The 12,825-nt window shown below is 43.8% G+C and overlaps 1 protein-coding gene across 4 annotated transcripts in view; it reads left to right on the forward strand.

Moving 5' to 3' along the window:
- The window catches only part of PRKCE (protein kinase C epsilon), a 542,406-nt gene that overhangs the window by 365,007 nt on the left and 164,574 nt on the right, over window positions 1–12,825 (forward strand). For all 4 annotated transcript variants that reach the window (XM_019970093.2, XM_070798091.1, XM_070798090.1 and 1 more), the window contains exons 8-11: window positions 273–415; window positions 4,028–4,124; window positions 6,759–6,958; window positions 9,554–9,727. In XM_019970093.2, the coding sequence (XP_019825652.1) occupies window positions 273–415; window positions 4,028–4,124; window positions 6,759–6,958; window positions 9,554–9,727 (614 nt within the window). The remainder of the gene's footprint in view (window positions 1–272; window positions 416–4,027; window positions 4,125–6,758; window positions 6,959–9,553; window positions 9,728–12,825) is intronic.

Here is a 12,825-nt window from a genome sequence, read left to right on the forward strand (position 1 = left end):
AACCAATTAAATTCTACGGTCAGTGTTCTGCTCCCTGAAAGGAAATTTCAGTGTGATTTTTATTTATCCATAGCCTGATTATCTCCGTGAGGTGGTTGATTTTAGATCTGTGTGAGGGGACGCTGGGTGATTTTTTTATTTTTCTTTTTTTGTCTTCCTGTATTTTCCAAATTCTAACAAATGAACGTGTGTTCCTTTTACAATCAGAGCACAATAAGGTAACATTTTAGGCCATGACCCTTTGGAAGCCTCTCCTCCGTGTCTCCTTACAGTCTGCAAGATGAACGTTCACCGGCGCTGTGAGACCAACGTGGCTCCCAACTGTGGCGTGGATGCCAGGGGTATCGCTAAAGTATTGGCTGACCTGGGTGTTACTCCAGACAAGATCACCAATAGTGGCCAGAGGAGGAAAAAGGTAAGTGGTTCTTGGGTGATGTTTCTGAAGCTCCGTGTGAGCCAGCATCTCCGTGCTGATTTCCTGAGAGTCCCTTGGAATATAATTCTGAGACTGCTGGGTTGACACACTGGACTTGAAACAACATGTGCTTAAAAGAAAACAAAGAAGGAAAAGGCATGCAGGTAACACAGAAGTCTCCTTCAATTCCAGAGGTGAGGAAAAGCCAAGCAAGTCTCAAGTGTTGTGTTTCTTAGGGGTACATCACCTTCGAGGTGAGGATTCTGGAATTCCCTCCAGAAAATATTCAATTCTAGACAAGGAAGTAGCCTTATCTGCCTCCAAAACTGGCATGACAGCAATGTTCACATTTGAACTTTGCCTCTGGTATCACTATAATGAGGATAAATGGATGAAGAGCTGGAAATACATTCTTTTCTAGGGAGCAAGCCAAGAAGATTTGTGATAGTGCTGGCACTTGGCTGCCCGAGGAATATTGTTAATGTCCCACGACATGAAACATCTGGGCCTGTCTTTGGTGACCAAAGCCCTGTCTCTATCTGTGTGACATTCCGAATGTCAGTAGGAAAAGATCCGTTTGCTAAAATGTTATTTTGGTGAGTCAGGGCCCACAGATGTAAACAGAGCTAAAGATATCTCTAGCATTTTGTTTGAAGGCTTGTCCTAGCCTTGGCTCCTAGCCTAAAAAATGTAAGAGGGCTCTGAAAGAGTAAGTTAATGAAAAAATGGGAACCATGTTAACTGGGCAAGAAATCCTGGTAGGGTGGTATGGGCAAGTGGCTCTCATTGCCCAGTGCATGCATACATACATACATACATACATACATATATATATATATATATATATATATATATATATATATATATTTTTTTTTTTTTTTTTACTAAAAAACAAGCCTGACAATGGGTGCCTCGACAGTATTAGCTCCTAAATGTTGTCCCTAAATTTTCCCTTGAAATACTTTCTGAAGGGCTTTGTGTTTCCCTTCTTGTTCTAGAAGCTGCCCATACCTTTTCCCTGCTGCCTCTCAGAGGAGGCTTTTCCCTTGAATGGGAAGGTCTGGGTTGTTTCCATCTTCTTAAGCATTTTCTTCCTTACTTTTTGAATAAACAAAGTTATTTTGTAAGGTTTAGAGGAAAAAACACCCTCTCCTCCTGACTAACGTGAGATTTTGTGCTTCTGGTGGCTCTTCTCAGCTCTTGACAGTCCCACTGGTGGAAGCAGGACCCAGGACATTGAAGCTACAAGCAGAATGTCAGCACCCTTAATGCTGAGGCCTTGCCCAGAAGGCAGGTTGGACAAACACCTGTGATGACAGTGCTGAACACACGTGTGTGTAGGATCTACAGAGAGTCCTGTTCAGCAGACACGACTGTGCCTTGCCTGAAGTAAACTGGTTTTAGCAAAGGCAGAGGAACCAGAGATCAAATTACCAACATCCACTGGATCATTGAAAAAGCAAGAGAGTTCCAGAAAAACATCTATTTCTGCTTGATTGACTATGCCAAAGCCTTTGACTGTGTGGATCGCAATAAACTGTGGAAAATTCTGAAAGAGAAGGGAATACCAGACCACCTGACCTGCCTCTTGAGAAACCTGTATGCAGGTCAGGAAGCAACAGTTAGAACTGGACATGGAACAACAGACTGGTTCCAAATAGGAAAAGGAGTGCGTCAAGGCTGTATATTGTCACCCTGCTTATTTAACTTATATGCAGAGTATATCATGAGAAATGCTGGGCTGGAGGAAGCACAAGCTGGAATCAAGATTGCTGGGAGAAACATCAATAACCTCAGATATGCAGATGACACCACCCTTATGGCAGAAAGTGAAGAGGAACTAAAAAGCCTCTTGATGAAAGTGAAGAGGAGAGTGAAAAAGTTGGCTTAAAGCTCAACATTCAGCAAACTAAGATCATGGCATCCAGTCCCATCACTTTATGGCAAACAGATGGGGAAACAGTGGAAACAGTGTTAGACTTTATTTTGGGGGGCTCCAAAATCACTGCAGATGGTGATTGCAGCCATGAAATTAAAAGAAGCTTACTCCTTGGAAGGAAAGTTATGACCAACCTAGACAGCATATTAAAAAGCAGAGACATTACTTTGTCAACAAAGTTTCGTCTAGTCAAGGCTATGGTTTTTCCAGTAGTCATGTATGGATGTGAGAGTTGGACTATAAAGAAAGCTGAGTGCCGAAGAATTGATGCTTTTGAACTGTGGTGTTGGAGAAGACTCTTGAGAGTCTCCATCTGCAAGGAGATCCAACCAGTCCATCCTAAAGGAGAACACCTAAAGTCCTGGGTGTTCATTGGAAGGACTGATGTTGAAGCTGTAACTCCAATACTCTGGCCACCTGATGCAAAGAGCTGACTCATGTGAAAAGACCCTGCTGCTGGGAAAGATTGGGGGCAGGAGGAGAAAGGGACGACAGAGGATGAGATGGTTGGATGGCATCATTGACTCAATGGACATGGGTTTGGGTGGACTCCAGGAGTTGGTGATGGACAGGGAGGCCTGGCGTGCTGCAGTTCATGGGGTCGCAAAGAGTCGGACACGACCGAGCGACTGAACTGAGAAGTAAACTGAGTTGGAATCTTTTCTGTCATGGAACGTTTCAGAGAAAACTCAACACCTGCCCCCTCCCCTGTATTTATATGGCCTGTAATGAGAGTAACCAGGCATTGTCTATCTGTCTTGCATTTGGGAGATCCTGGTGCTAAGAAACCAACATGGAGAAAATAAGGAAGGAGCAGAGTCAGAGACTAAGAGACTTCAGTCCTGACAGTTTTATTGCTGTGTTGCTTCTCATGCAAAAGCTGGAAAAAGTCAAGCAAACCAAGTAGTACCTTTAGTTAGTACGAGAGGATGGGAGACAAGTGCCCTTGGCCAGAAGCTGAGGGAGCTTCTACGTGGGAGCATCAGGCTTTCTGGAGCCTGAGTTACCTTCATAGTGCCCCTTGCAAGCAGCCGATCATCCAGAAATGACGTGTGTGCACAGTGGGTAGATCAAGAGTAAAGGGGAACAGAGTGCTTGTGATCTCTTGAGTGCAAACTTCTGCCCTTAATGGGAACTTAGTATGAATATACCAGCATCTATGCCAAGAAATAGACTTCATGGAGGATGTCCTGCTAAAAATTTCCTGATTGCCGACAAATATCGATACATCTGAGAATGCTGGTTGAGCTTCTGTTGTGTGCATCACTCTGTGAGATCCCAGGGGCAATACAAATACCAGATAGGCTCTTAACCTTCAGAGAACCTACAGTCTACCTGAGCAGAGATCCCAAGTTAAATAAAGCTGAACACGGTAGGGAATAAATACCAAGCAGCTGTCAAGTTTGCTCTGGATGAGATAACTATCATTGCTTGGGTAGGCAAGAGAAGTTTCATGGAAGGGGTAAGGTTGAGCTGACGTCACTTGTTTGCTTTCCTTTCATTGACAAAGGAAACCTTGAGTCTCTTGCTTTCAGATGATCAATTCAGCAAGAGCTACTGTGCACCAGGGTCTGCTACCACCCCTGGCGTCGCATCCTGATGCCTTTGACTTTAGGGAAACTCCCCATCTCCTTTCTGACCCCTTTCTCCCCTCGTTCTCTCCCATTCTCTAGCTCATTGCTGGTGCTGAGTCCCCGCAGCCTGCTTCTGGAAGCTCACCGTCTGAGGAAGATCGATCCAAGTCGGCCCCCACCTCGCCCTGTGACCAGGGTGAGGCCCTCAGATTTGCTTCTTTACCTCTGAGCTGTGTCCTTGGAAGGGCCAAGGAGTCCAAGGCTTGAGAGTGTGGCACTGAATGGCTCCGCCACCCTGGCATCACTCCCAGGCAGGGTAGAAGTGAGAGAGATGGAGAGCTGCGGTTCTTTTTCTCTCGCCTATCTTCCAGCTTCCACGTGCAGGAGAGGCAGAGAGCGCAGCCCTTCTCTCACCACCCTGCCCAGCTCTGCTCCCAGCCCCCTCAGCACCGCTCAGTTGAGTTGAATCTGACTTCCTTCCTCCCTGAACTTCACCATCATACCCAAAAGTTGAAATCAGGGCAGGAGTCTGGAGATGGGTGGGTGGGGATAGGAAGGTGAAGCTGGCAGAGCCTGCGAGAAGCCAGCTCCACACCTGACTCCCCTCTAGAGCTCAGCTCAGGATGTCTCCTTCTCCATCAAAATATGCTGGAAGTTATCAAAGGTTTCTGAATTCTGCAAGTATCCAAGGATGCCAAGACTGAGGAGGGATGTATACACTTTAGACCTTCCCCTCTGGTAACCAGAACCAGATCTCACTGGGAAGGGATGTTTGTATCTGCAGAACAGGGATAATCATTAACAAGTGAGAACAATAGTGCCTTGATGTTCTATAGCCCCTTTTGTCTTCCTTATCCTCATTCTACACTCAAGCCAACTCTCTGTCTACGCTCCCTTACTGTCCCCAGGTTACAGGGTGAGAAGTGTAAGGCAGAGAGTTAAAAAGTTTTGTCCAAAGGTCAGGAACTAAGTCAGTGGTAAGGGTGAGATGTCACCCCTTATGGCCTAGGGACCCCATTCTCAGAAGCCTTGCCATAGAACCCTCTGTGGAGGTCATCACTGCAACCCAGCCCTTCTTCCCCAGAAGTAAATAAAACAACCGCAGGGGGTATGCCAGTCCTGAGGTCACAAAATTATTGATCTGAGTCCCTCTTCATGCTTCTCTGATTAACTTTCTGCACCTTTATACTCTGCTTCCTTTCAAAAGAGGTTTGAGCCCTTCGTAAATAATCCAGTGGTTCCCCGGGGCCTCCAAACAAGCAGTTGCTGTCCCTGTCCAATGTGGGCATTTTCAGGTTTTGCTTTTTTAAGGCTGAGAGCTCCTTTGAGAGCTTCAAGGGGACAGAGTCATATGATAAAAAAACCCCAGGCAAGCATGAGGCAACTGGATTTGTAGGCCTGGTTCCTGCCCAGCCTGCTGTCCCACCTCGGCAGGACACCATGCCCCTCAGGACCTCTCTGTCCCCCGTCCATGAAGGTACAGTATTTCCCAGCCGTATTGTGAGGACAAATAGATGTGAAAACCTTCTTAGCAAGACAGTGCATTATCACCAAACTGAAATAAGGCACAATTCCTCTTCTCTCTGTTGTAAGAACACATAGAAAGATATTTTCTTCAAGTTTTAATATCCCCAGCATCCAAGTTCTGTCTTCCAAAATTTGTTTAATAACTTGCTTGCAAGTTATGAGCAGAAGCTGTATGCTGAGAGCAAAAGTTATACTTAGTTAAGAGTAAGTGATAGAAAACCGCGGCGCTGGCACGGACATATCTGTAGACTTGGAAGCTGTCCTCACCTCTCCCTTGCACTCTGTCCCGGCACATCTCAGAGAAGTCACGCCTGCAGATCGTGGAGCCTTCACAGGTCTCAGTCCTTCTGTAAAGGAGCCAAAATTGTCTTTATGTCAAGCAGCAGCGGATCAATCCTGCTTGATTCTGATTCCCAAAGGTTAATAGTTCGTGTTTCCCTCCTGTGATCCCAGTTATTCACAAGCATCTTTTAAAATTGGATTACCCTCGAGATGTCCACTTCTCCACAAAGGAGCGTATGTCTTGGTGAATGTATAGCTGACAACAAAGTTTTCTCAAATAGAAAAGGTCAAAGGGTCACCCAGCATTATCATCCCCAGGTTAATTCAGGTCACATACTCTGCAGCAGCACAAGGCTGTGTCATAGTTATGAAACTGCTGAGGAATTCCTGCCCCATCTGAGATAAATTTGCAACATGTCACCCTTGGGACATAATTCTTTTGTTAATGATAAGCCCACTGCTCATTCAGTTAAATAACTTTATGGAAGATGGGTATTTAGAATAAACCCAGCAATAAAGCCAAGTAAAGTCCCTTAGAAGGTAAAGGCTTCTTAGTCCCGGTTATTGAAATAATTACCTCACTAGTAATTACTGTGACAGCGGTTTTCCATTAGCCATTGTTTTAATTTTCAAAGGAAACTTGAAGGATCCCTATTGCCTTTGGGAGGCCAGAATTCTTGCACTACACCTAGAACAATGCAACAGGCTACCAGCTGAAGGGGGCTTACAGAGAGGTGGCCCCGTCCCAGAATAAAAGGCAGATCTGAAGGAGAGGATTGGCGGGGACCATGTTGTTCTCGTTGTGTTCCTAGGCTTTGCTGTACATTAATTAGGTGCCAGTGAAAGTGTGCAGAGCAAATGAAGGAACTTACAGGAATGCGTCGCTGCATCTGTTGCTGTGAAAAACCAGAGGGAGGGTTGAGAGTCATGGTGCAGGGGGGAACATTCTGAATATCAGATCCTAACAGGAAGGGCTTGTGAGGTGCGCACTAATGCAATATCTTGTCACTCTTGGTCCTAGAAATAAAAGAACTTGAAAACAACATCCGGAAGGCCTTGTCATTTGACAATCGAGGGGAGGAGCACAGGGCGGCATCATCCACCGATGGTCAGCTGGCAAGCCTGGGTGAAAATGGTGAAGTCCGGCAAGGCCAGGCCAAGCGCTTGGGCCTGGATGAGTTCAACTTCATCAAGGTGTTGGGCAAAGGCAGCTTCGGCAAGGTCTGTGGCACGCAGGGGCAGAACTGCTGGTCTGATCCAAAATTAAGTGATGAACATTTCAGCTGGTCTGGTTATGTTTTCCTTCCTGGTTGAGTGACAATGGCCTGAGGCCAAGCAGACAGGAGCCAGGGTTCTGCTGCTCACGGGCTGCAGGACTACAGGATAGTCATTCCACCTCTCTGGGATTCAGTTTTTCTCATTTGTCCAATAGGAACAGGAACCAAGGGAGAGAGCAAGTGAGAAAGCACTCTGAGCAGTTTAAATTGCTTTATGTGTGCTTGGCCTCCCATTATCAGTAATAGTCATGAGAGCTTTCTTCCTTTCAGAGATCCATCTGAAATTCTGTTTTTTTAATTCATTACAAAAATTTTGGAAATTAATTCTAGCATCTCTGCCCTGAGTGAACTTGAGGCCCAAAGGAAATCTTAGAGTGTATTACTTTATAAATTAAATGTTATTTTAAGTGACTTTTCTGGCACTGACTAAATGTCTTTTTTATCCTCCGCCTGTGGCGAGAGAATGGACACAGTCATCTCAGGTCTTTGATCAGGGGCCACTGCCCTCGGAGCCCTTCCCCTCTCCTGCTCCCCTGAGCCCAACACAGTGATCTGGGGCATGGGTGCAGTGTGCCCATTAAAGCCTTCATGTGACCAGCCAGCATTCTGAAGGTGGGATGAGATGGACGAAATAACTCCAGTTTATTTTTTATTTTATTTTTTTTTAATTTTATTTTATTTTTAAACTTTACATAATTGTATTAGTTTTGCCAAATGGGAACCTAGGAAACTGGTTAACATTTCAGCTTAGACCCATGATTATTCCCTGCTTATCACAAAGCCATGGCTGGGATCAATGGGAGTCACCTTTCTAGGACCTCCTAGAGCAAGGTGGCCATGCTCTGGAGCCAGGTACCTGGCTCTGGGAGCTCCTGGGGATCCCATGCCCTCATGCATCCTGGACTTTTGCAGGCTAAGCTATAGACCTGCTCCACTTCTCTCCAAAGGAAGTGGCTTTCTGGTTCCCAGCCATCTTACCTGTCACATTTCATCCTGAGACTGTGGGTGGCATTGACTTAATAGCAAAAGTCATGGGTGGGATTGACTCTAATAGCAAAGGCTGAAGCAATCAAATTCTTCAGAGACTGGTTATGTAAGAAGCAGACCCCAGTCCTCTGATGAGGCATAACTCTGGAATGTAAGCAGGACCTGGTTTAATTCTGAGCAAGATTCAAGGGGAAAGAAACAGGTTCAGAGGCTCCAGGTTTCCACAGGATGTAAGCAGGATGCGAACCTCGATGACTTGGGAGCATTTGGGTTGCTTCTTCAGAAAAATTGCTGCCAAAGTTTGAGCCAGTTTTAAAGACTTTGTATTTTATGTGGGTGACAAACGTCTTCAGGGTAACATCCTGAATGCCCTCATTAAGCTTCTGAGTTACTGCTCTTTAGCTCTGATGACTGAAATACTGTATTTACAAGTTATTTAATGGGAGAAAATCTTGTCACATTTGTAGGGAAATGAGTGCAAAAATATCAAATGATAGGAAAACTTCAAGAAAATAGAGCTGTTAATTCACTCGCTGGAGAAGGAATCACATTCCCAGCTTTAAAGCTGTAGAAGAAATCATAAAGGTAAACAAGGACAGATTCAACTACAAAAAGATAGAGGACCTTGTTCAATAGAAAAAATAACAGAAAATCATATGGCAGGCTTAGAAAAACCTTTGCAGAAATTAACAGTAACTTTATATACCAAGCTCATAAGGATTCCTAAAGAATATAGTAGTATACAACAGTGGATAACTGGACACAGGGCAATAATTTGCACAAAAAGAAATACAGTTAGAAAACGAACATTTTTAGTTTCATTACAAGTTAAAACGGCATTGAGGAAACATTTCACACTCATTACATAAACAAGGGTTTTTATGTGAAAGCACCAACATTAGTGAATATACGTGAAACTAAAGCCCTTCTACATTACTAGTGGCAGATTATATAGTATAGCCTTTTTGAAAGTCAGGAAATGTACACATCTAACCCTATAATTCACTTTGAAGATTTTCTATAGCCTTTTCTATAGCCTTAAGGCTATGATCTAAAAGAAGGAAAAGTTATATGTATAAAGCACCTGAAGCAATTTATTTATATAATACTTAATAATTGGATAAAACTACTTTGAAGTACATGGTTAAATAAACTGTTATACTTGAGTATCAGCAACTATGATATGATGGAGACTATACAGAAAAATGCTTATGAAATAACGTTCAGCTAAAAAAATCTATGCTATACTGGCTGCACTCATTGCAAGTATGACAAATTATATGAACATATGAAATAATTATTAATATGTTCATATAATTTGTTTAACAAATGTGCATTGAACTTTTCTTTGCCTGGACACAGTGCTAGAGATTAAAAATAAATAAATTATAGAAGCTGTATTGGGATGGATAGTCTTTACATTTTAAATACTACAATACTGTTTAAAGTTAAAGATAAAATGAGTTAGTTTTTTAAGCATTTGGTATTGACTTGGGTTTCTTTTAATCTCTTATATATATAGACTTACAGGGGTGGTTTTGGTTAATTACAGGTCATGTTGGCGGAGCTCAAAGGCAAAGATGAAGTCTATGCTGTGAAGGTCCTAAAGAAGGATGTCATCCTTCAGGATGATGATGTAGACTGCACGATGACAGAGAAGCGGATTTTGGCTCTGGCTCGAAAACATCCGTACCTAACCCAACTCTATTGCTGCTTCCAGACCAAGGTATGTTTAAGAGGAAGCTGGTGGACTGCCATCTGAGGGTTGTGCTGGAGGATACTCTAGTATTTTGACTGTCAGATAAAATTTTTAAAATCAATCATAGATCCCCTACATTCTTTTCTCAAAGACCTTGTAAAATGGAATGGATTTTACCCTTGAAAAGATCGGGGAATATTTGAACAGCATTCTCCTTTTTAAGAGTAAGGGATTTTCCACTCAAGGCTGTACTTGTGAAGGAATGAGAGGGTGATAGAAGTCTTTATGAATGTAGCTGGACAAAGAAAGTCAAATGAATGACCCTGGTGTTTGCTCCTTAGAGAAAACAGCAGGCATGGTTTATCCTTGCTCTGCTCCTAACTTTTTGTCACTTGGCAAATCACTTAAGCTTGTTGTTGCCCTCAGATCAAATGAAAATAGAATAAAGGCTACCTGAACTGTGTCTAATCTGTGCACCATCATCTGAGGTGAAGGATGTGAACAAGCACTAAAAGTGCCTTATGGGAAATTCTCTGGTGGTCCAGGGGTTAGGGCTTGGATCTTTCACCACCGTGGCCAGGGGTTCAGTCCCCGCTCAGGGAATTAAGATCCTGCAAGCCACGTGGAATGGTCAAAAAAAAAAAAAAAAAAAAATCCATCATGAATCACAAATTTAAGGTAGCATTTTAAAATTACCATGGAGGTGTCTAGAGACCAGAAGGTGGCAGTAAAGAAATGAAAATAATCTGTAAGCACCTTATGGAGTCAGTCATGAAGTCAGCTTTCCTCTTTTCTCCACCTGAGAATAATTCGGAATTAATGAGAAACTTATCCTGTATTTCTTTATCTTCCACGGTGCCTATCAAGGGCCTCACACATAGTAGCTGGTTACTCTCAGAGATGGAGGGGTGGGAGATTTTTTTTTTAATTCTCTCCTCTACTCTTCTTTTTGCACCAATGTGAAAATCAGATTTCAGAGAAGTAAGTCTTTGACCCACAGACACTTGGTATTGGCAGTTGAGCTACCATCTCATCTCTGGGACTTCCAGTTTAGTGGGGGCTGCTCTGATACCATGTTGTGTTACCCCATCTTCCCCTACCCATAGCAGCTGCGCCTTATCTCTTGCTATCTGAGCTGGTTTCCTAGCAGGAAACCAGCTTGCTTTCTTTGGACATATTGCCAAGAGGTCCGACATCCCGAGAGAGGTCCAGTCTAGCTGTAGGGACCTGTACGTGGTAGACCTGGGGAGCCTCAGCAGAGGCTCTGCTTCCTTGCAGTGTTGGTGAATGAGGGGTGGGATTGATGTCTTTAGGGGCAGCAGTTTTCTTCTCTGTGCATTTAGAATATCAAGGCTAGGGTCCTTATTATGTGACTGCTCTTGAAGCAGAAAACGGTATCTAATGATACCATGGGTTTCCTTTGTGGCAGAACAGTGACCAGATGACATGGAAATTGGTGTCTGAGTGGCCAGAGGGTAAGGTTGGGAGAGAAGGGGCTTTTCTCTGTAGTTCAGAGATTTTTCTTAGGCCAATGTCAGGTGGCCACAGTTACGGGAGCAATTCCCAAACCATGCAGTTGACCATGGCGCAACTCACTTAACATGACAGATAGTATGTTCATCTAATTTTTCTAAAGCAAATCATAGCTTAATCTTACTGAAGGACCTTAGCCTACTAGTGAAAAAAATCTTAGGAGGAATCATTGAATAAGCTCCCAGCTTAACAGTTAGAAAATGTGGCTTTTCCTATGGCAACCAGTCATCATGATTTTAAAGAATAACTGATGTTCACCTGACTCTGAGGTAGGTTCTGGGTGTGGAGTTATCAGCAAAAAGGAAGGTGATTGTCAAGTGGAGGACTTTACTCAACAAAGCATGAGGGGGTTATACTACCTTCCACAGCAAACAGCCTTGAGTAGTTACATTCTGGGTGGAGGTGTTCAAGCCAGGAGAACTCAGAGGAGGGGGTGATCCTTAGAGTCCAGAGGTGAGGAAGGAGTTGGATCCAGGCCCTGCAGTGGGGAGGGCGGGAGCAGGACTTGGGTGGGAACGGAACTGACTTCAGTGGCCATAGTACAGCACAGCTTTAGTTTCGCTTTTCCTGAAAAGAAAGGAGGGTGTTTCTGAGCCTTCGTAAACTTGTTTTTGACTAAGTCTCAAACACATGATTAAGGAACACAAGACCTGTTTACAATCCTATTAAGATTTCTTTCATTCTTGCTTAATTATGACACAGAGAGCAGAAATAGTGTTAAGTCGGGTTTAATTATTTTTAGGTGAGCCTTTATTGTTTGGTATGTAGAAGAAACAGCCCCTACGAAAGCATTCCTTTGAGAAGCTCCTGAGAGACTGCACATGGCTTCAGGCCATGCACTACACAGATTGCCTGACAGGACTTGGAAGTGTGTAGGGTCCCAGGTCTGGTGACCAATGGCAACGATTGTGTAAACCCTCTGGCGCCAATTGTGACGTCAGGTCTGGTTACCACAGCCCACTAAATGACCAAGTTATGCTTAAAGACTGTTGTGGCCTCTTCTGTGCCAAGCCCACCTGTCCTTGACTCCTGTGCTCTGATCATTCTCCATGGGATCTAGAAGGAAAAAAGCAAATGAAATGGCTCCAGTGCTTGTGAGAAAAGGCAGAAAGCCCTCAAGCCAGTAACTTCAGTTTCAATCAAAGTCAATCAACTCACACCAGTATGTTTGACTGGAATTCTCCCTATGCTCTTTGAGATGCTAGAATCACCTGAAACAGCTGGAAAAATCTACAAAACTGTATTTAATTGTGTAGCAAACATATAGTATGAAAAGGAGGTAAAAAGACTTCCTACTCCAGTTGAGATAGAGTAGCCTCATTTCTCTCAGGCCCTCCCTCTTACAACTAAAAAAACACAAAATTCCTGGGCATAATTCTTACTTTATAAAGGCATTATGCTCTTCAAGATTAACATCAGTTCAGTTCAGTCGCTCAGTCATGTCCGACTCTTTGCAACCCCATAGACTGCAGCATGCCAGGCTTCCCTGGCCATCACCAACTCCTGAAGCCTGCTCAAACTCATGTCCATTGAGTCAGTGATGTCATCCAACCATCTTATCCTCTGTCATCCCCTACTCCTCCTGCCTTCAG

The sequence above is a fragment of the Bos indicus genome, chromosome 11, assembly GCF_029378745.1.
Source record: "Bos indicus isolate NIAB-ARS_2022 breed Sahiwal x Tharparkar chromosome 11, NIAB-ARS_B.indTharparkar_mat_pri_1.0, whole genome shotgun sequence".
NCBI classification, from domain to species: domain Eukaryota; kingdom Metazoa; phylum Chordata; class Mammalia; order Artiodactyla; family Bovidae; genus Bos; species Bos indicus.